At 55.3% G+C, this 23,983-nt stretch overlaps 1 protein-coding gene across 1 annotated transcript in view; it reads right to left on the bottom strand.

Annotated features, from left to right (window-relative positions):
• Positions 1 to 23,983, bottom strand: part of pou2f2b (POU class 2 homeobox 2b) — a 333,861-nt gene that overhangs the window by 251,721 nt on the left and 58,157 nt on the right. The window contains exon 5 of the mRNA XM_087980873.1: positions 945 to 1,058. Coding sequence (XP_087836999.1) covers positions 945 to 1,058 — 114 coding nt within the window. The remainder of the gene's footprint in view (positions 1 to 944; positions 1,059 to 23,983) is intronic.

A 23,983-nucleotide genomic window follows, 5' to 3' on the forward strand; every position in this document is an offset into this window, starting at 1 on the left:
TGAAGGCAAAGGGGGGACTCTGTAGCCAGCAGGAGCCCCAAGCCCTGAATTCCCCCTCAGAACCACACTCGCTCACACGGCATGGAGAGTGAGAACAGAGAGAGCCAGGACCTATCCAGATGGACTTGTGGGGGGATTGGTCATGGGCTGGGGAGAGTCTCCCCCCCACTCTTCTCAGGTGTGGGGGGGTTGGGAGAGGCTGGAATGGAAAGGTGGTGGTAAGGTGCAGGTTATCCTGGGATAGTCACCCTCTGTGGCCTCTGCTCCATTCCAGTGTTGGTGAGGGACAGAACATGTCTCCTCCGCTGAGTGCCAGGGAGAGGCACAGCTTTGCTCAGGACGGCAGAGCAGAGGGCTGTCCCAACTGATCGATGGCCACAGAAACGTCGCAGTGGAGAGGTGAAGCAAGGTGAGGGGCTGGGAGGGGCAACCTGCAAGGGAATGCTGGGTCCATGTCTCTGCTACCCCTTCCCCTTCGAGATGGAAATGGTCTTGGGTTTGGAAGGTGCTGCCTGAGGATCTTGGGAGAATTTGCTCAGTGCATCTTGTAGATGGTACACACTGCTGCTCCTGAGCATTGGGGGTGAAGGGAGAGGGTGCTTGTGGATGTGGTGCCAAGCAGGCGGGGGCTGCTTTGTCCCTGGATGGTGTCAGGCTTCTCCGAGTGTTGTTGGAGCTGCCCCCATCCAGGGGCAAGTGGGGAGTAGCCCCTCACCCTCCTGACCTGTGCCTTGTCAATGGCGGGGTAGGCCCTGGGAGGAGTCTGCAGGATTCCCAGCTTCTTGTAGCCACGGCTGGGAAGTCGAGGTGTTTTTCTGAGTGATTTGGGTGACGTTTTATCCAGGGACTGGTGGAGTGGTGCTGGTCATGGACGGGTGGGGGATTGAAAGGGATCCCTGACAGAGGTGCCCCCGGGTGGTGCTCTGAGGTCGTGTGGCACTTACCCCTGCCAGCTGACTGCTCGCCAACATGAGCTGGGCCTGAGGGAGGTGACTCTGTTGCTGTTGAGGCATCTGTGTGGGTGGCTGAGGTGAGGCCCTGGCATTGTCCGTCTTAAACTGCGAGAAAGGAAGACCGCACGACAGGAGTTAGCATCCCGGAGTAAGGATCGAAGCTACCCGGAGGTTGGGGAGCCAGGGAGGTCTGTTCCAATTTACCGGCGGGGGGGGGGGGGGGAGGAGGTTGGACAGGCTCAACTACCACCTGACTGTGCCCGCTCAATGGGAGCGGAGCCCGAAATCCCCCAGCATGGTCCGAGATTGGCTGGAATGCCTGACTGTTGAGGAGGTTTCGTGTGGGGCAGCAAGAGTGGCTCAGTGGTGAGCACTGCTGCCTGACAGCGCCAGGGACCCAGGTTCGATTCCCGCCTCGGGGTGACTGTCTGTGTGCAGTTTGCACATTCTCCCCAGGTCTGCGTGGGTTTCCTCCCACAGTCCAAAGCTGTGCAGGTTAGGGTGGGTTGGCCGTGCTAAATTGCCCCATAGTGTTAGGTAAATTAGTCAGGGGTAAAGGTCGGGGAATAGGTCTGGGCAGGTTGCTCTGCTGAGGGTCACTGTGCACGTGCTGACCAAAAGGCCTGTTTCCAGACTGGAGGGAATCGGATCAAATCCCAGACACTGGGGTGAAGGGTCACTCTTCAGGTTCACAGAGCAGCAAGGTACACATTGTCACAGCTTTCTCCATCCTGTATCCCTGCTTCATTCCCTGTTTCATCATCCATGTCCCAGCCCGAATCGCATCCTTTCCCTCTCCTCTGTGCCTACCCTGACTCATATCCATCACCAGTCCCTGTTCCAAATCCCGAGACAGAGCATCCATCTTCTTGGTGGTTTTCCATCCCCATCCCTGCTCTTTCCAGAGCCTGTCTTCCCTGTTCCATATCCCTGTCCCACACCCCTGTACATACTGTCCATATCCCTGTCCCACACCCCTGTACATACTGTCCATATCACTGTCCCGTACCCCTGTACATACTGCCCATATCCCTGTCCCACACCCCTGTACATACTGCCCATATCCCTGTCCCGTACCCCTGTACATACTGTCCATATCCCCGTCCCGTACCCCTGTACATACTGTCCATATCCCTGTCCCGTACCCCTGTACATACTGCCCATATCCCTGTCCCACACCCCTGTACATACTGCCCATATCCCTGTCCCACACCCATGTACATACTGTCCATATCCCCGTCCCGTACCCCTGTACATACTGCCCATATCCCTGTCCCGTACCCCTGTACATACTGTCCATATCACTGTCCCGTACCCCTGTACATACTGTCCATATCACTGTCCCGTACCCCTGTACATACTGTCCATATCCCTGTCCCACACCCCTGTACATACTGTCCATATCCCCGTCCCGTACCCCTGTACATACTGTCCATATCCCTGTCCCGTACCCCTGTACATACTGTCCATATCCCTGTCCCACACCCCTGTACATACTGTCCATATCACTGTCCCGTACCCCTGTACATACTGTCCATATCACTGTCTCGTACCCCTGTACATACTGTCCATATCACTGTCCCACACCCCTGTACATACTGTCCATATCCCTGTCCCGTACCCCTGTACATACTGTCCATATCACTGTCCCGTACCCCTGTACATACTGTCCATATCACTGTCTCGTACCCCTGTACATACTGTCCATATCACTGTCCCACACCCCTGTACATACTGTCCATATCCCTGTCCCGTACCCCTGTACATACTGTCCATATCACTGTCCCACACCCCTGTACATACTGTCCATATCACTGTCCCGTACCCCTGTACATACTGTCCATATCACTGTCTCGTACCCCTGTACATACTGTCCATATCACTGTCCCACACCCCTGTACATACTGTCCATATCACTGTCCCGTACCCCTGTACATACTGCCCATATCCCTGTCCCACACCCCTGTACATACTGTCCATATCACTGTCCCGTACCCCTGTACATACTGTCCATATCACTGTCTCGTACCCCTGTACATACTGTCCATATCACTGTCCCACACCCCTGTACATACTGTCCATATCCCTGTCCCGTACCCCTGGACATACTGTCCATATCACTGTCCCACACCCCTGTACATACTGTCCATATCACTGTCCCGTACCCCTGTACATACTGTCCATATCACTGTCTCGTACCCCTGTACATACTGTCCATATCACTGTCCCGTACCCCTGTACATACTGTCCATATCACTGTCTCGTACCCCTGTACATACTGTCCATATCACTGTCCCGTACCCCTGTACATACTGTCCATATCACTGTCTCGTACCCCTGTACATACTGCCCATATCCCTGTCCCACACCCCTGTACATACTGTCCATATCCCCGTCCCGTACCCCTGTACATACTGCCCATATCCCTGTCCCGTACCCCTGTACATACTGTCCATATCACTGTCCCGTACCCCTGTACATACTGTCCATATCCCTGTCCCGTACCCCTGTACATACTGTCCATATCCCTGTCCCACACCCCTGTACATACTGTCCATATCCCTGTCTCGTACCCCTGTACATACTGTCCATATCACTGTCCCGTACCCCTGTACATACTGTCCATATCACTGTCCCGTACCCCTGTACATACTGTCCATATCCCTGTCCCACACCCCTGTACATACTGTCCATATCCCCGTCCCGTACCCCTGTACATACTGCCCATATCCCTGTCCCGTACCCCTGTACATACTGTCCATATCACTGTCCCGTACCCCTGTACATACTGTCCATATCCCTGTCCCGTACCCCTGTACATACTGTCCATATCCCTGTCCCACACCCCTGTACATACTGTCCATATCCCTGTCTCGTACCCCTGTACATACTGTCCATATCACTGTCCCGTACCCCTGTACATACTGTCCATATCACTGTCCCGTACCCCTGTACATACTGTCCATATCCCTGTCCCACACCCCTGTACATACTGTCCATATCCCCGTCCCGTACCCCTGTACATACTGCCCATATCCCTGTCCCGTACCCCTCTACATACTGTCCATATCCCTGTCCCACACCCCTGTACATACTGTCCATATCACTGTCCCGTACCCCTGTACATACTGTCCATATCACTGTCCCGTACCCCTGTACATACTGCCCATATCCCTGTCCCACACCCCTGTACATACTGTCCATATCCCTGTCCCATACCCCTGTACATACTGCCCATATCCCTGTCCCACACCCCTGTACATACTGTCCATATCCCTGTCTCGTACCCCTGTACATACTGTCCATATCACTGTCCCGTACCCCTGTACATACTGCCCATATCCCTGTCCCACACCCCTGTACATACTGTCCATATCCCTGTCTCGTACCCCTGTACATACTGTCCATATCCCTGTCTCGTACCCCTGTACATACTGCCCATATCCCTGTCCCGTACCCCTGTACATACTGTCCATATCCCTGTCCCACACCCCTGTACATACTGTCCATATCCCTGCCCCACACCCCTGTACATACTGTCCATATCCCTGTCCCGTACCCCTGTACATACTGTCCATATCCCTGTCCCACACCCCTGTACATACTGTCCATATCCCTGTCCCACACCCCTGTACATACTGTCCATATCCCTGTCTCGTACCCCTGTACATACTGTCCATATCCCTGTCCCACACCCCAGTACATACTGTCCATATCACTGTCCCGTACCCCTGTACATACTGTCCATATCACTGTCTCGTACCCCTGTACATACTGTCCATATCCCTGTCTCGTACCCCTGTACATACTGTCCATATCCCTGTCCCACACCCCTGTACATACTGCCCATATCCCTGTCCCGTACCCCTGTACATACTGCCCATATCCCTGTCCCACACCCCTGAACATACTGTCCATATCCCTGTCCCGTACCCCTGTACATACTGTCCATATCCCTGTCCCGTACCCCTGTACATACTGTCCATATCCCTGTCCCGTACCCCTGTACATACTGCCCATATCCCTGTCCCACACCCCTGTACATACTGTCCATATCCCTGTCCCGTACCCCTGTACATACTGTCCATATCACTGTCCCACACCCCTGTACATACTGTCCATATCCCTGTCCCACACCCCTGTACATACTGTCCATATCACTGTCCCACACCCCTGTACATACTGTCCATATCCCTGTCCCGTACCCCTGTACATACTGTCCATATCCCTGTCCCGTACCCCTGTACATACTGTCCATATCACTGTCCCACACCCCTGTACATACTGTCCATATCCCTGTCCCGTACCCCTGTACATACTGTCCATATCCCTGTCCCACACCCCTGTACATCCTGCCCATATCGCTGTCCCGTACCCCTGTACATACTGTCCATATCCCTGTCCCGTACCCCTGTACATACTGTCCATATCCCTGTCCCGTACCCCTGTACATACTGTCCATATCACTGTCCCACACCCCTGTACATACTGTCCATATCACTGTCCCGTACCCCTGTACATACTGTCCATATCCCTGTCCCACACCCCTGTACATCCTGCCCATATCGCTGTCCCGTACCCCTGTACATACTGTCCATATCCCTGTCCCGTACCCCTGTACATACTGTCCATATCCCTGTCCCGTACCCCTGTACATACTGTCCATATCCCTGTCCCGTACCCCTGTACATACTGTCCATATCCCTGTCCCGTACCCCTGTACATACTGTCCATATCCCTGTCCCGTACCCCTGTACATACTGTCCATATCCCTGTCCCACACCCCTGTACATCCTGCCCATATCACTGTCCCACACCCCTGTACATACTGTCCATATCCCTGTCCCACACCCCTGTACATACTGCCCATATCCCTGTCTCGTACCCCTGTACATACTGTCCATATCCCTGTCCCGTACCCCTGTACATACTGCCCATATCCCTGTCCCACACCCCTGTACATACTGTCCATATCCCTGTCCCGTACCCCTGTACATACTGTCCATATCCCTGTCCCGTACCCCTGTACATACTGTCCATATCCCTGTCTCGTACCCCTGTACATACAGTCCATATCCCTGTCCCACACACCTGTACATACTGTCCATATCCCTGTCCCGTACCACTGTACATACTGTCCATATCCGTGTCCCACACCCCTGTACATACTTTCCATATCCCTGCCCCACACCCCTGTACATACTGTCCATATCCCTGTCCCGTACCCCTGTACATACTGCCCATATCCCTGTCCCGTACCCCTGTACATACTGTCCATATCCGTGTCCCACACCCCTGTACATACTTTCCATATCCCTGCCCCACACCCCTGTACATACTGTCCATATCCCTGTCCCACACCCCTGTACATCCTGTCCATATCACTGTCCCGTACCCCTGTACATACTGTCCATATCCGTGTCCCACACCCCTGTACATACTGCCCATATCGCTGTCCCACACCCCTGTACATACTGCCCATATCCCTGTCCCACACCCCTGTACATACTGTCCATATCCCTGTCCCACACCCCTGTACATACTGCCCATATCCCTGTCCCGTACCCCTGTACATACTGTCCATATCCCTGTCCCGTACCCCTGTACATACTGCCCATATCCCTGTCCCACACCCCTGTACATACTGTCCATATCCCTGTCCCGTACCCCTGTACATACTGCCCATATCCCTGTCCCACACCCCTGTACATACTGCCCATATCCCTGTCCCACACCCCTGTACATACTGCCCATATCCCTGTCCCGTACCCCTGTACATACTGCCCATATCCCTGTCCCGTACCCCTGTACATACTGCCCATATCCCTGTCCCACACCCCTGTACATACTGTCCATATCCCTGTCCCACACCCCTGTACATACTGCCCATATCCCTGTCCCACACCCCTGTACATACTGTCCATATCCCTGTCCCACACCCCTGTACATACTGCCCATATCCCTGTCCCACACCCCTGTACATACTGCCCATATCCCTGTCCCGTACCTCTGTACATACTGTCCATATCCCTGTCCCACACCCCTGTACATACTGTCCATATCCCTGTCCCGTACCCCTGTACATACTGCCCATATCACTGTCCCGTACCCCTGTACATACTGTCCATATCCCTGTCCCACACCCCTGTACATACTGCCCATATCCCTGTCCCACACCCCTGTACATACTGTCCATATCCCTGTCCCACACCCCTGTACATACTGCCCATATCCCTGTCCCACACCCCTGTACATACTGCCCATATCCCTGTCCCGTACCCCTGTACATACTGCCCATATCCCTGTCCCACACCCCTGTACATACTGTCGATATCCCTGTCCCGTACCCCTGTACATACTGCCCATATCCCTGTCCCGTACCCCTGTACATACTGTCCATATCCCTGTCCCGTACCCCTGTACATACTGTCCATATCCCTGTCCCACACCCCTGTACATACTGCCCATATCCCTGTCCCACACCCCTGTACATACTGTCCATATCCCTGTCCCACACCCCTGTACATACTGCCCATATCCCTGTCCCACACCCCTGTACATACTGCCCATATCCCTGTCCCGTACCCCTGTACATACTGCCCATATCCCTGTCCCACACCCCTGTGCATACTGTCGATATCCCTGTCCCGTACCCCTGTACATACTGCCCATATCCCTGTCCCGTACCCCTGTACATACTGTCCATATCCCTGTCCCGTACCCCTGTACATACTGTCCATATCCCTGTCCCGTACCCCTGTACATACTGTCCATATCCCTGTCCCGTACCCCTGTACATACTGTCCATATCCCTGTCCCACACCCCTGTACATACTGTCCATATCCCTGTCCCGTACCCCTGTACATACTGTCCATATCCCTGTCCCGTACCCCTGTACATACTGCCCATATCCCTGTCCCACACCCCTGTACATACTGTCCACATCCCTGTCCCACACCCCTGTACATACTGTCCATATCCCTGTCCCGTACCCCTGTACATACTGTCCATATCCCTGTCCCGTACCCCTGTACATACTGCCCATATCCCTGTCCCGTACCCCTGTACATACTGCCCATATCCCTGTCCCGTACCCCTGTACATACTGTCCATATCCCTGTCCCGTACCCCTGTACATACTGTCCATATCCCTGTCCCGTACCCCTGTACATACTGTCCATATCCCTGTCCCGTACCCCTGTACATACTGTCCATATCCCTGTCCCGTACCCCTGTACATACTGTCCATATCCCTGTCCCACACCCCTGTACATACTGTCCATATCCCTGTCCCGTACCCCTGTACATACTGTCCATATCCCTGTCCCACACCCCTGTACATACTGTCCATATCCCTGTCCCGTACCCCTGTACATACTGTCCATATCCCTGTCCCACACCCCTGTACATACTGTCCATATCCCTGTCCCGTACCCCTGTACATACTGCCCATATCCCTGTCCCACACCCCTGAACATACTGTCCATATCCCTGTCCCGTACCCCTGTACATACTGTCCATATCCCTGTCCCGTACCCCTGTACATACTGCCCATATCCCTGTCCCACACCCCTGAACATACTGCCCATATCCCTGTCCCGTACCCCTGTACATACTGTCCATATACCTGTCCCGTACCCCTGTACATACTGCCCATATCCCTGTCCCACACCCCTGTACATACTGTCGATATCCCTGTCCCGTGCCCCTGTACATACTGTCGATATCCCTGTCCCGTACCCCTGTACATACTGCCCATATCCCTGTCCCACACCCCTGTCCCTGCCCAGTATCCCTGCCCCCGTCCTCTGTCCCTGTCCTTCTGTCCCTGTCATTGTCCCTGTCCCCCCATCCCCTGTCCCCTGTCCCTGTCCCTGCCCCCTTCCCTCTGTCCCCTGTTCCCTATCCCTGCCTCCTGTCCCCTGTTCCCGTCCCCTATCCCTGCCCCCTGTCCCTGCCCCCTGTCCCTGCCTACTGTCCCTGCCCCCTGTCCCTGCCCCCAATCTCTGTCCCCTATCTCTGTCCCCTATCTCTGTCCCCATCCCTGCCCACTGTCCCCATCCCTGCCCCCTATACCTATCCCTGCCCCCTATCCCTATCCCTGCCCCCTGTCCCTGCCCCCTGTCCCTGCCACCTATCCCTTTCCCTGTCCCCTGTCCCTTCCCCCTATCCCTGCCCCCTATCCCTGTCCCCATCCCTGTCCCTGGCTCCTGTCCCTGTCCCTGCCCCCTGTCCCTGCCCCCCTGTCCCTGCCCCCCTGTCCCTGCCCCCTATCCCTGTCCCCTATCCCTGTCCCCATCCCTATCTCTGCCCCCTATCCCTGTCCCCTATCCCTATTCCCAATCCCTGTCCCCATCCCTGCCCCCTATCCCTGTCCCCTATCCCTGTCCCCTGTCCCTATCCCTGTCCCCTATCCCTGTCCCCTATCCCTATTCCCAATCCCTGTCCCTATCCCTATTCCCAATCCCTGTCCCCATTCCTGCCCCCATCCCTGTCCCCTATCCCTGTCCCTGTCCCCTATCCCTGTCCCCTAACCCTGTCCCCTATCCCTATCCCTGCCCGCTATCCCTATCCCCTAACCCTGCCCCCTATCCCTGTCCCCTATCCTTGTCCCCTATCCCTATTCCTGTCCCCTATCCCTATTCCTGTCCCCTATCCCTATCCCTGTCCCCTATCCCTATCCCCTAACCCTGCCCCTATCCCTGTCCCCTATCCCTGTCGCCTATCCCTATCCCTGTCCCCTATCCCTATCCCTGTCCACATCACTGTCCCCATCCCTGTCCACTATCCCTGTCCCCTATCCCTGTCTCCTATCCCTATTCCTGTCCCCTATCCCTATTCCTGTCCCCTATCCCTGCCCCCTATCCCTGTCCCCTATCCCTGTCCCCTATCCCTATCCCTGTCCCCATCACTGCCCCGTATTCCTGCCCCCTATCCATGCCCCCATCCCTGTCCCCAATCCCTGTCCCCATCCCTGCCCCCTGTCTCTGCTCCCGATCCCTGTCCCCTATCCCTGTCCCTGATCCCTGTCCCCATCCCTATCTTTGCCCCCTATCCCTGTCCCCTATCCCTATTCCCAATCCCTGTTCCCATCCCTGTCCCCTATCCCTGTCCCCTATCCCTACCCCTGTCCCCATCCCTGTGCCCTATCCCTGCCCCCTATCCCTATCCCTGTCCCCTATCCCTATCCCTGTCCCCTATCCCTGCCCCCTCTCCCTATCCCTGTCCCCTATCCCTGTCCCTGCCCCCTATCCCTGTCCTTATCCCTGTCCCCATCCCTGTCCCCTATCCCTGCCCCCTATCCCTGTCCCCTATCCCTGTCCCCTATCCCTATACCTGTCCCCATCCCTGTCCCCTATCCCTGCCCCCTATCCCTGCTCCCTATCCCTGTCCCCATCCCTGCCCCCTATCCCTGCCTCCTATCCCTGTCTCCTATCCCTGTCCCCAATCCCTGTCCCCATCCCTGCCCCCTATCCCTGCCCCCTGTCCCTGCCCCCTATCCCTGCCCCCTAGCCGTGACCCCTATCCCTGTCCCTGATCCCTGTCCCCTGTCCCGATCGCTGCCCCCTATCCCTGCCCCCTATCCCTATCCCTATCCCTATCCCTGTTGCCTATCCCTGTCCCTGCCCCCTATCCCTGTCCCCGCCCCCTATCCCCGCCCCCTACCCCTGACCTCTATCCCTGACCCCTATCCCTGTCCCCTATCCCTATCCTCTATCCCTGACCCCTATCCCTGGCCCCTATCCCTATCCCTGTCCCCATCACTGCCCCGTATCCCTGTCCCCTATCCCTGTCCCTACCCCTATCCCTGTCCCCACCCCCTGTCCCCGCCCCCTATCCCCACCCCTATCCCCGCCCCCTATCCCTGACCCCTATCCCTGACACCTATCCCTATCCCTGACCTCTATCCCTGACCCATTTCCCTTCCCTGCCCCCTATCCCCGCCCCCTACCCCTGACCTCTATCCCTGACCCTATCCCTGTCCCCTATTCCTATCCCTGTCCCCTATCCCTGCCCCCTATCCCTAACCCTGTCCCTATCCCTGCCCCCTATCCCTATCTCTGCCCCTTATCTCTATCTCCTATCCCTATCCCTATCATTGCCCCTTATCCCTATCCCTATCCCTATCCCCTATCCCTATCCCTGCCCTTAATCCCTGTCCGCTATCCCTATCCCGGTCCCTATCCCTGCCCCCTGTCCCTATCCATGCCCCTTATCCCTGTCCCCTATCCCTATCCCTGCCCCCTATCCCAATCCCTGTCCCTATCCCTGCCCCCTATCCCTATCCCTGCCCCTTATTCCTTTCCCCTATCCCTATCCGTGTCCCTATCCCTGTCCCCTATCCCTATCCCTGTCCTTTATCCCTATCCCTGTCCCTATCCCTGCCCCCTATCCCTATCCCTGCCCCTTATTCCTTTCCCCTATCCCTATCCATGTCCCTATCCCTGCCCCCTATCCCTATCCCTGCCCCTTATTCCTTTCCCCCAATCCCTATCCCTGTCCCTATCCCTGTCCCCTATCCCTATCCCTGTCCATTATCCCTATCCCTGTCCCTATCCCTGCCCCCTGTCCCTATCCCTGCCCCTTATCCCTGTCCCCTATCCCTATCCCTGTCCCTATCCCTGCCCCCTATCCCTATCCCTGCCCCTTATCCCTGTCCCCTATCCCTATCCCTGCCCCCTATCCCTGCCCCTTATCCCTGTCCCCTATCCCTATCCCTGTCCCCTATCCCTGGCCCCTATCCCTATCCCTGTCCCCTATCCCTATCCCTGTCCCTATCCCTATCCCTGTCCCTATCCCTGCCCCCTATCCCTACCCCTGCCCCTTATCCCTGTCCCCTATCCCTTTCCCTGTCCCCTATCCCTGTCCTGTATCCCTATCCCTGTCCCCTATCCCTATCCCTGTCCCCTATCCCTACCCCTGCCCCTTATTCCTATCCCCTATCCCTATCCCTGCCCCCTATCCCTATCCCTGTCCCCTATCCCTATCCCTGCCCCTTATCCCTGCCCCCATCCCTATCCCTGTCCCCTATCCCTATCCCTGCCCCTTATCCCTATCCCCTATCCCTATCCCTGCCCCCTATTCCTATCCCTGTCCCTATCCCTATCCCCTATCCCTATCCCTGCCCCCTATCCCTATCCCTGTCCCCTATCCCTATCCTTGCCCCTTATCCCTATCCCCTATCCCTATCCCTGCCCCCTATCCCTAACCCTGTCCCTATCCCTGCCCCTATCCGTATCTCTGCCCTTATCTCTATCCCCTATCCCTATCCCTATCATTGCCCCTTATCCCTATCCCTATCCCCTATCCCTATCCCTGCCCCGTATCCCTGTCCCCTATCCCTATCCCTGTCCCTATCCCTGCTCCCTGTCCCTATCCCTGCCCCTTAACCCTGTCCCCTATCCCTATCCCTGCCCCCTATCCCAATCCCTGCCCCTTATCCCTGTCCCCTATCCCTATCCCTGTCCCCTATCCCTATCCCTGTCCCTATCCCTGCCCCCTATCCCTATCCCTGCCCCTTATCCCTGTCCCCTATCCCTATCCCTGTCCCTATCCCTGCCCCCTGTCCCTATCCCTGCCCCTTATCCCTGTCCCCTATCCCTATCCCTGCCCCCTATCCCAATCCCTGCCCCTTATCCCTGTCCCCCATCCCTATCCCCTATCCCTATCCCTGTCCCTATCCCTGCCCCCTATCCCTATCCCTGCCCCTTATCCCTGTCCCCTATCCCTGTCCTGTATCCCTATCCCTGTCCCCTATCTCTATCCCTGTCCCTATCCCTGCCCCCATCCCTATCCCTGCCCCTTATCCCTATCCCTGCTCCTATCCCTGTCCCTATCCCTGCCCCCTATCCCTATCCCCATCCCTGTCCCCTATCCCTATCCCTGTCCCCTATCCCTATCCCTGTCCCTGATCCCTGCCCCCTGTCCCAATCGCTGCCCCCTATCCCTGCCCCCATCCCTATCCCTATCCCTGTTTCCTATCCCTGTCCCTGCCCCCATCCCTGTCCCAATCGCTGCCCCCTATCCCCGCCCCTACCCCTGACCTCTATCCCTGACCCCTATCCCTGACCCTATCCCTGTCCCCTATCCCTGTCCCTGACCCTATCCCTGACCCCTATCCCTGCCCCATATCCCTGACCCTATCCCTGACCCCTGTCCCCTATCCCTGTCCCCTATCCCTGCCCCCTATCCCTATCCCTGTCCCTATCCCTGTCCCCTATCCCTATCCCTGCCCCTTATCCCTGTCCCTATCCCTGCCCCTTATCCCGATCCCTGTCCCTATCCCTGTCCCCTATCCCTATCCCTGCCCCTTATCCCTATCCCTGCCCCTTATCCCTGTCCCTTACCCCTATCCCTTATCCCTATCACTGCCTCCTATCCATATCCCCGCCCCCTTTCCCTGCCCCCTATCCCCGCCCACTATCCCTGCCCCCTATCCCTGTCCTCTATCCTTATCCCTGCCCCTTATCCCTGTCCCTGACCCTATCCCTGCCCCTTATTCCTGCCCCTATCCCTGTCCCTATCCCTGTCCCCTATCCCTATCCCTGCCCCTTATCCCTGTCCCCTAATCCCTATCCCTGTCCCCCAATCCCTGCCCCATATCCCTGACCCTATCCCTGACCCCTGTCCCCTATCCCTGTCCCCTATCCCTGCCCCCTATCCCTATCCCTGTCCCTATCCCTGTCCCCTATCCCTATCCCTGCCCCTTATCCCTGTCCCTATCCCTGCCCCTTATCCCGATCCCTGTCCCTATCCCTGTCCCCTATCCCTATCCCTGCCCCTTATCCCTATCCCTGCCCCTTATCCCTGTCCCTTACCCCTATCCCTTATCCCTATCACTGCCTCCTATCCATATCCCCGCCCCCTTTCCCTGCCCCCTATCCCCGCCCACTATCCCTGCCCCCTATCCCTGTCCTCTATCCTTATCCCTGCCCCTTATCCCTGTCCCTGACCCTATCCCTGCCCCTTATTCCTGCCCCTATCCCTGTCCCTATCCCTGTCCCCTATCCCTATCCCTGCCCCTTATCCCTGTCCCCTAATCCCTATCCCTGTCCCCCAATCCCTATCCCAGTCTCTATCCCTGTCGCCTATCCCTATCCCTGTCCCTATCCCTGTCCCCTATCCCTATCCCTGTCCTTCTCCTGTCCCTGATCCCTGCCCCCTGTCCCAATCGCTGCCCCCTATCCCTATATCTGTTTCCTATCCCTGTCCCTGCCCCCATCCCTGTCCCCGCCCCTATCCCCGCCCCCTACCCCTGACCTCTATCCCTGACCCCTACCCCTGACCCTATCCCTGTCCCCTATCCCTATCCCTGACCTCTATCCCTGACCCCTATCCCTGCCCCCTATCCCTGGCCCCATCACTGCCCCGTATCCCTGTCCCCTATCCCTGTCCCTGCCCCTATCCCTGTCCCCGTCCCCTGTCCCCGCCCCCTATCCCCGCCCCCTATCCCCGCCCTCTATCCCTGACCCCTATCCCTGACCCTATCCCTGTCCCCTATCCCTATCCCTGACCTCTATCCCTGACCCCTATCCCTGACACCTATCCCTGGCCCCTATCCCTATCCCTATCCCTGTCCCCATCACTGCCCCATATCCCTGTCCCCTATCCCTGTCCCCGCCCCCTGTCCCTGACCCCTATCCCCGCCCCCTACCCCTGCCCTCTATCCCTGACCCTATCCCTGTCCCCTATTCCTAACCCTGTCCCCTATCCCTGTCCCCTATCCCTATCCCTGCCCCTTATCCCTGTCCCCAATCCCTATCCCTGCCCCTTATCCCTATCCCTGCCCCTTATCCCTGTCCCTGCCTCCTATCCCTGTCCCCGCCCCCTTTCCCCACCCCCTATCCCCGCCCCCTATCCCTGCCCCCTATCCCTATCCCTGACCCTATCCCTGCCCCCTATCCCTGTCCCCTATCCCTATCCCTGCCCCTTATCCCTGTCCCTGACCCTATCCCTGCCCCATATCCCTGACCCTATCCCTGCCCCCTGTCCCTATCCCTGTCCCCTATCCCTGCCCCCTATCCCTATCCCTGTCCCTATCCCTGTCCCCTATCCCTATCCCTGCCCCTTATCCCTGTCCCTATCCCTGCCCCTTATCCCTATCCCTGTCCCCTATCCCTATCCCTGCCCCTTATCCCTATCCCTGCCCCTTATCCCTGTCCCTTACCCCTATCCCTTACCCCTATCCCTGCCTCCTATCCATATCCCCGCCCCCTTTCCCTGCACCCTATCCCCGCCCACTATCCCTGCCCCCTATCCCTGTCCTCTATCCTTATCCCTGCCCCTTATCCCTGTCCCTGACACTATCCCTGCCCCTTATTCCTGCCCCTATCCCTGTCGCCTATCCCTATCCCTGTCCCTATCCCTGTCCCCTATCCCTATCCCTGTCCCTATCCCTGTCCCCTATCCCTATCCCTGCCCCTTATCCCTGTCCCCTATGCCTGCCCCCTATCCCTATCCCTATCCCTGTCCCTATCCCTGCCCCTTATCCCTGTCCCCTATCCCTATCCCTGTCCCTATCCCTGTCCCCTATCCCTATCCCTGCCCCTTAACCCTGTCCCCTATCCCTGCCCCCTATCCCTATCCCTGTCCCTATCCCTGTCCCCTATCCCTATCCCTGTCCCCTATCCCTATCCCTGCCCCCTATCCCTATCCCTGCCCCTTATCCCTGTCCCCTATCCCTATCCCTGTCCCTATCCCTGCCCCCTATCCCTATCCCTGCCCCTTATCCCTGTCCCCTATCCCTAACCCTGCCCCCTATCCCAATCCCTGCCCCTTATCCCTGTCCCCTATCCCTATCCCTGTCCCCTATCCCTATCCCTGTCCCTATCCCTGCCCCTTATCCCTGTCCCCTATCCCTATCCCTGTCCCCTATCCCTGTCCTGTATCCCTATCCCTGTCCCCTATCCCTATCCCTGTCCCTATCCCTGCCCCCTATCCCTATCCCTGCCCCTTATCCCTGTCCCTTATCCCTGTCCCCTATCCCTATCCCTGTCCCCTATCCCTATCCCTGCCCCCTATCCCTATCCCTGCCCCTTACCCCTGCCCCCTATCCCTATCCCTGTCCCTATCCCTGCCCCTATCCCTCTCCCTGTCCCTATCCCTGCCCCTTATCCCTGTCCCCTATCCCTATCCCTATCCCTGCCCCCTATCCCTGTCCCCTATCCCTATCCCTATCCCTATCCCTGCCCCCTATCCCTGTCCCCTATCCCTATCCCTGTCCCCTATCCCTGTCCCTATCCCTGCCCCTTATCCCTGTCCCCTATCCCTATCCCTGCCCCCTATCCCTGTCCCCTATCCCTATCCCTGTCCCCTATCCCTGTCCCTATCCCTGCCCCTTATCCCTGTCCCCTATCCCTATCCCTGCCCCCTATCCCTGTCCCCTATCCCTATCCCTGCCCCCTATCCCTGTCCCCTATCCCTATCCCTCTCCCTGTCCCCTATCCCTCTCCCTGTCCCCTATCCCTATCCCTGTCCCCTATCCCTCTCCCTGTCCCCTATCCCTGCCCCCTATCCCTATCCCTATCCTTATCCCTGTCCCCTATCCCTCTCCCTGTTCCCATCTCCATCAATGGTGTCTAAAGTCTTCTGTTATTCTACGTTGTCTGCCCCTTTTGCTCTGTCTGTCTGTTGCTGCGGTGGTTCTGATACTGTCACGTGTCAACTCGACGACACACTCCCTCTGACAGGAAACTCTGCTTTCTTGTCAGAAAAAACAATGAAAGAGCTGCAGGTGCTCGAAATCAGAAACAGACACAGAAGTCGCTGGAAACGCTCAGCAGGTCAGGCAGCATCTGTAGAGAGAAATCGGGGTGAAACAATTGGGGTTGAGTGACCTATCCTCAGAACGCACTCTCTTCTGTTCATTCCTGAGGGGCCCAACGATAAACCCCAATGCCATTTACCTGAGCTGGTCTGTAGCTGACTGCCTTGGCCTAGCGGGGGCTGAAAGGGTTACTCAGAACTGGGAGGTACCTGCCACTTCCTGTTCAGGACAAATACAAAGAGAAAGGGATTTCCCCCACCTCAGCCTCAGAGGGGAAAGGTTTGACTCACAGACCTCGCAGAGGTGAAAGTGTTCGAAAAACATGTGAGTCACAAAGCCATCTGGGAGAGGCAGAATCGTCGAGATAAAATCTCCCAAAGTGAACGTGTCAGTGCCATTCTCCACAAACATACCCGATCCTATCATCGACTCAACTCCAACTCACGTTCAGCACCTCAGCTCTGACCTCTAACCCAAATACTCAACTGATGTGGGGAGCAAGGAAGTGAAAATGTCACTGAACACCAGAACTTCAATCAGACAGCAACAAAGGCAGCTTTTTCTCAGTATCTAACCCTGCGCTGTCCCTGTCCTGGGAGGGTTTAATGGGGAACAGTGTAGAGGGGGGATTTACCCTGTTTCCAACCCTATGCTCTCCCTGTCCTGGGAAGGTATGATGGGGACAGTGTAGAGGCAGCTTTACTCGGTAACTAACCCTATGTGGTCCCTGTCCTGAGGAGGTTTGATCGGGAGCAGTTTAGAGGACACTGGGTGTGAACAGGGGACTGTGTTATACACTGACACTGGGTGTGAACAGGGGACTGTGTTATACACTGACACTGGGTGTGAACATGGGACTGTGTTATACACTGACACTGGGTGTGAACAGGGGACTGTGTTATACACTGACACTGAGTGTTAACGGGATCTGTGTTACATAATGACACTGGGTGTGAACGGGGATGGTGTTACACACTGACACTGGGTGTTAACGGGATCTGTGTTACATAATGACACTGGGTGTGAACGGGGATGGTGTTACACACTGACACTGAGTGTTAACGGGATCTGTGTTACATAATGACACTGGGTGTGAACAGGGATGGTGTTATACACTGACACTGGGTGTGAATTGGGGAATGTATATTACAGCTGAAAGTGTGTTGCTGGAAAATCGCAGCAGGTCAGGCAGCATTCAAGGAACAGGAGAATCGATGTTTCGGGCATAAGCCCTTCTTCAGGAATGGAGAAGGGCTTATGCCCGAAACATCGTTTCTCCTGCTCCTTGGATGCTGCCTGACCTGCTGCGATTTTCCAGCAACACATTTTCAGCTCCGATCTCCCGCATCTGCAGTCCTCACTTTCTCCTCGAATGTGTATTACACACTGACACTGGGTGTGAACGGGACTGTGACACTGTATTACACACTGACACTGGGTGTGAACGGGGACTGTGTTAGACACTGACACTGGGTGTGAACGGGGACTGTGGTACACACTGACGCTGGGTGTGAACGGGGACTGTATTACACACTGACACGGGGTGTGAACTGGGGACTGTATTACACACTGACACTGGGTGTGAACGGGGACTGTGGTACACACTGACGCTGGGTGTGAACGGGGACTGTATTACACACTGACACTGGGTGTGAACTGGGGACTGTATTACACACTGACACTGGGTGTGAAAAGGGACTGTATTACACACTGACACTGGGTGTGATCAGGGGACTCTATTACACACTGACACTGGGTATGAACGGGGACTGTGTTACACACTGACACTGGGTGTGAATGGGGACTATATTACACACTGACACGGGTGTGAACAGGGGACTGTATTACACACTGACACTGGGTGTGAACAGGGACTGTATTACACACTGACACTGGATGTGAACGGGGACTGTGTTACACACTGACACTGGGAGTGAACAGGGGACTGTATTACACACTGTCACTGGGTGTGAACAGGGGACTGTATTACACACTGACACTGGGTGTGAACAAGGGACTGTATTACACACTGACACTGGGTGTGAACGGGGACTGTGGTACACACTGACACTGGGTGTGAACAAGGGACTGTGTTACACACTGACACTGGGTGTGAACAGGGACTGTGTTACACACTGACACTGGGTGTGAACCAGGGACTGTGTTACACACTGACACTGGGTGTGAATGGGGACTGTGTTACACACTGACACTGGGTGTGAATGGGGACTATATTACACACTGACACTGGGTGTGAACAGGGGACTCCATTCCTGAAGAAGGGCTTATGCCCGAAACATCGTTTCTCCTGCTCCTTGGATGCTGCCTGACCTGCTGCGATTTTCCAGCAACACATTTTCAGCTCCGATCTCCCGCATCTGCAGTCCTCACTTTCTCCTCGAATGTGTATTACACACTGACACTGGGTGTGAACGGGTCTGTGACACTGTATTACACACTGACACTGGGTGTGAACGGGGACTGTGTTAGACACTGACACTGGGTGTGAACGGGGACTGTGGTACACACTGACGCTGGGTGTGAACGGGGACTGTATTACACACTGACACGGGGTGTGAACTGGGGACTGTATTACACATTGACACTGGGTGTGAACGGGGACTGTGGTACACACTGACGCTGGGTGTGAACGGGGACTGTATTACACACTGACACTGGGTGTGAACTGGGGACTGTATTACACACTGACACTGGGTGTGAACAAGGGACTGTGTTACACACTGACACTGGGTGTGATCAGGGGACTCTATTACACACTGACACTGGGTATGAACGGGGACTGTGTTACACACTGACACTGGGTGTGAATGGGGACTATATTACACACTGACACGGGTGTGAACAGGGGACTGTATTACACACTGACACTGGGTGTGAACAGGGACTGTATTACACACTGACACTGGATGTGAACGGGGACTGTGTTACACACTGACACTGGGAGTGAACAGGGGACTGTATTACACACTGTCACTGGGTGTGAACAGGGGACTGTATTACACACTGACACTGGGTGTGAACAAGGGACTGTATTACACACTGACACTGGGTGTGAACGGGGACTTTGGTACACACTGACACTGGGTGTGAACAAGGGACTGTGTTACACACTGACACTGGGTGTGAACAGGGACTGTGTTACACACTGACACTGGGTGTGAACCAGGGACTGTGTTACACACTGACACTGGGTGTGAATGGGGACTGTGTTACACACTGACACTGGGTGTGAATGGGGACTATATTACACACTGACACTGGGTGTGAGCGGCGACTGTATTACACACTGACGCTGGGTGTGAACGGGGACTGTATTACACACTGACACTGGGTGTGAACAGGGGACCGTGTTACACACTGACACTGGGTGTGAACGGGGACTGTATTACACACTGACGCTGGGTGTGAACAGGGACTGTATTACACACTGACACTGGGTATGAACAGGGGACCGTGATATACACTGACACTGGGTGTGAACAGGGACTGTATTACACACTGGCGCTGGGTGTGAACAGGGACTGCATTACACACTGCCACTGGACGTGAACAGGGGACTGTGTAACACACTGACACTGGGAGTGAACGGGGAACTGTGTTACACACTGACACTCGGGGTGAATGGGGAACGGTGTTACACACTGACACTGGGTGTGAAGGGGGGACTGTGTTACACACTGACTGGGTGTGAACGGGGACTGAGTTATAAATTGTCGCTGGGTGCGAATGGTGTCTGTATCACACACTGACTCTGGGTGTGAACGGGGACTGTGTTATACACTGACTCTGGGTGTGAACGGGGACTGTATTACACACTGACACTGGGTGTGAACAGGGGACTGTGGTACACACTGACACTGGGTGTGAACGGTGACTGTATTACATACTGACACTGGGTGTGAACGGGAAATGTGTCATACACTGACACTGGGTGTGAACAAGGAACTCTGTTACACACTGACACTGGGTGTGAACCGGGGACGGTATTACACACTGACTCTGGGTGTGAACGGGGGACTGTGTTATACACTGACACTGGGTGTGAATGGGGAACTGTATTACACACTGACGCTGGGTGTGAACGGGGACTGTGTTACGCAATGACACTGGATGTGAAAGGGGACTGTGTTACACACTGACACTGTGTGGGAAAGGGGACTGTGTTATACAGTGACGCTGGGTGTGAACAGGGCACTGTGTTACACACTGACACTGGGTGTTAACAGGGGACTGTATAACACACTGACACTGGGTGTGAACGGGGACTGTGTTACATACTGACTCTCGGTGTGAACGGGGACTGTGTTATACACGGACACTGGGTGTGAGCAGGGATTATGTTACACACTGACACTGGGTGTGAACGGGGACTGTGTTATACACTGACACTGGGTGTGAATTGGGAATGTGTTACACACTGACTGGGTGTGAGCGGGGAACTGTGTTACACACTGACACTGGGTGTGAACGGCGGCTGTATTACACACTGACGCTGGGTGTGAACGGGGACTGTATTACACACTGACACTGGGTGTGAACAGGGGACTGTGGTACACACTGACACTGGGTGTGAACGGTGACTGTATTACACACTGACACTGGGTGTGAACAGGGGACTGTGGTACACACTGACACTGGGCGTGCACAGGGGACTGTGTTACACACTGACACTGGGTGTGAATGGAGGACAGTGTTACACACTGACACTGGATGTGAAATGGGACTGTGTTATACACTGACACTGGGTGTGAATGGGGAACTGTATTACACACTGACGCTGGGTGTGAACGGGGACTGTGTTACGCAATGACACTGGATGTGAAAGGGGACTGTGTTACACACTGACACTGTGTGGGAAAGGGGACTGTGTTATACAGTGACGCTGGGTGTGAACAGGGCACTGTGTTACACACTGACACTGGGTGTTAACAGGGGACTGTATAACACACTGACACTGGGTGTGAACGGGGACTGTGTTACATACTGACTCTCGGTGTGAACTGGGACTGTGTTATACACGGACACTGGGTGTGAGCAGGGATTATGTTACACACTGACACTGGGTGTGAACGGGGACTGTGTTACACACTGACGCTGGGTGTGAACAGGGACTGTATTACACACTGACACTGGGTGTGAATGGGGAATGTGTTACACACTGACTGGGTGTGAGCGGGGAACTGTGTTACACACTGACACTGGGTGTGAACGGCGGCTGTATTACACACTGACGCTGGGTGTGAACGGGGACTGTATTACACACTGACACTGGGTGTGAACAGGGGACTGTGGTACACACTGACACTGGGTGTGAACGGTGACTGTATTACACACTGACACTGGGCGTGCACAGGGGACTGTGTTACACACTGACACTGGGTGTGAATGGAGGACAGTGTTACACACTGACACTGGATGTGAAAGGGGACTGTGTTATAAATTGCCGCTGGGTGTGAACAGGGCACTGTGTTACACACTGACACTGGGTGTTAACAGGGGACTGTATAACACACTGACACTGGGTGTGAACGGGGACTGTGTTACATACTGACTCTCGGTGTGAACTGGGACTGTGTTATACACGGACACTGGGTGTGAGCAGGGATTATGTTACACACTGACACTGGGTGTGAACGGGGACTGTGTTACACACTGACGCTGGGTGTGAACAGGGACTGTATTACACACTGACACTGGGTGTGAATGGGGAATGTGTTACACACTGACACTGGGTGTGAACGGTGACTGTATTACACACTGACACTGGGCGTGCACAGGGGACTGTGTTACACACTGACACTGGGTGTGAATGGAGGACAGTGTTACACACTGACACTGGATGTGAAAGGGGACTGTGTTATAAATTGCCGCTGGGTGTGAATGGTCTCTCTCTATCACACACTGACTCTGGGTGTGAACGGGGACTGTGTTACATACTGACTCTGGGTGTGAACGGGGACTGTGTTACACACTGACACTGGGTGTGAACGGGGACTGTATTACACACTGACACTGGGCGTGAACAGGGGACTGTGTTACACACTGATACTGGGTGTGAACGGGGGATGGTGTTACACACTGACAGTGGATGTGAAAGGGGACTGTGTTATAAATTGACGCTGGGTGTGAATGGTGTCTGTATCACACACTGACTCTGGGTGTGAACGGGGACTGTGTTACACACTGACACTGGGTGTGACCGGGGACTGTGTTACACACTGACTCTGGGTGTGAACGGGGACTATGTTATACACTGACACTGGGTGTGAGCAGGGACTGTGTTATACACTGACTCTGGGTGTGTGAACAGGGGATTGTGTTGTACACTGACTCTGGGTGTGAATGGGGACTGTGTTACACACTGACACTGGGTGTGAACAGGGGACTGTGTTACACACTGACACTGGGTGTGAACGATGACTGTATTACACAGTGACACTGGGTGTGAACGGGGACTGTATTACACACTGACGCTTGGAATGAACGGGGACTGTATTACACACTGACACTGAGTGTGAACAGGGAACCGTGTTCCACACTGACACTGGGTGTGAACGGGGACTGTATTACACACCGACGCTGGATGTGGACAGGGACTGTATTACACACTGACACTGGGTGTGAGCGGCGACTGTATTACACACTGACACTGGGTGTGAACAGGGGACTGTGTTATACACTGAGACTGGGTGTGAACTGGGACTGTATTACACACTGATGTTGGGTGTGAACGGGGACTGTATTACGCACTGACACTGGGCGTAAAGGGGGACTGTATTACACACTGACGCTGCGTGGAAACAGGGGACTGTGTTGCACACTGACACTGGGTATGAATGGGGACTGTATGACACACTGACGCTGGGTGTGAATGGGGACTGTATTACACACTGACACTGGGTGTGAACAGGGGACTGTGTAACACACTGACACTGGGTGTGTACGGGGGACTGTGTTACACACTGACACTGGGGGTGAACGGGGGATGATGTTACACACTGACACTGGGTGTGAACGGGGACTGTGTTATAAATTGACGCTGGGTGTGAATAGTGTCTGTATCACATACTGACTCTGGGTGTGAACTGGGACTGTGTTACACACTGACACTGGGTGTGAACGGGGACTGTGTTACACACTGACTCTGGGTGTGAACAGGGGACTATGTTATACACTGACTCTGGGTGTGAACAGGGGACTGTGTTACACACTGACACTGGGTGTGAACGATGACTGTATTAC

Source organism: Chiloscyllium plagiosum, unplaced genomic scaffold, assembly GCF_037043375.1.
Source record: "Chiloscyllium plagiosum isolate Xiang-an unplaced genomic scaffold, Cpla_swu_hap1 HiC_scaffold_38, whole genome shotgun sequence".
NCBI classification, from domain to species: domain Eukaryota; kingdom Metazoa; phylum Chordata; class Chondrichthyes; order Orectolobiformes; family Hemiscylliidae; genus Chiloscyllium; species Chiloscyllium plagiosum.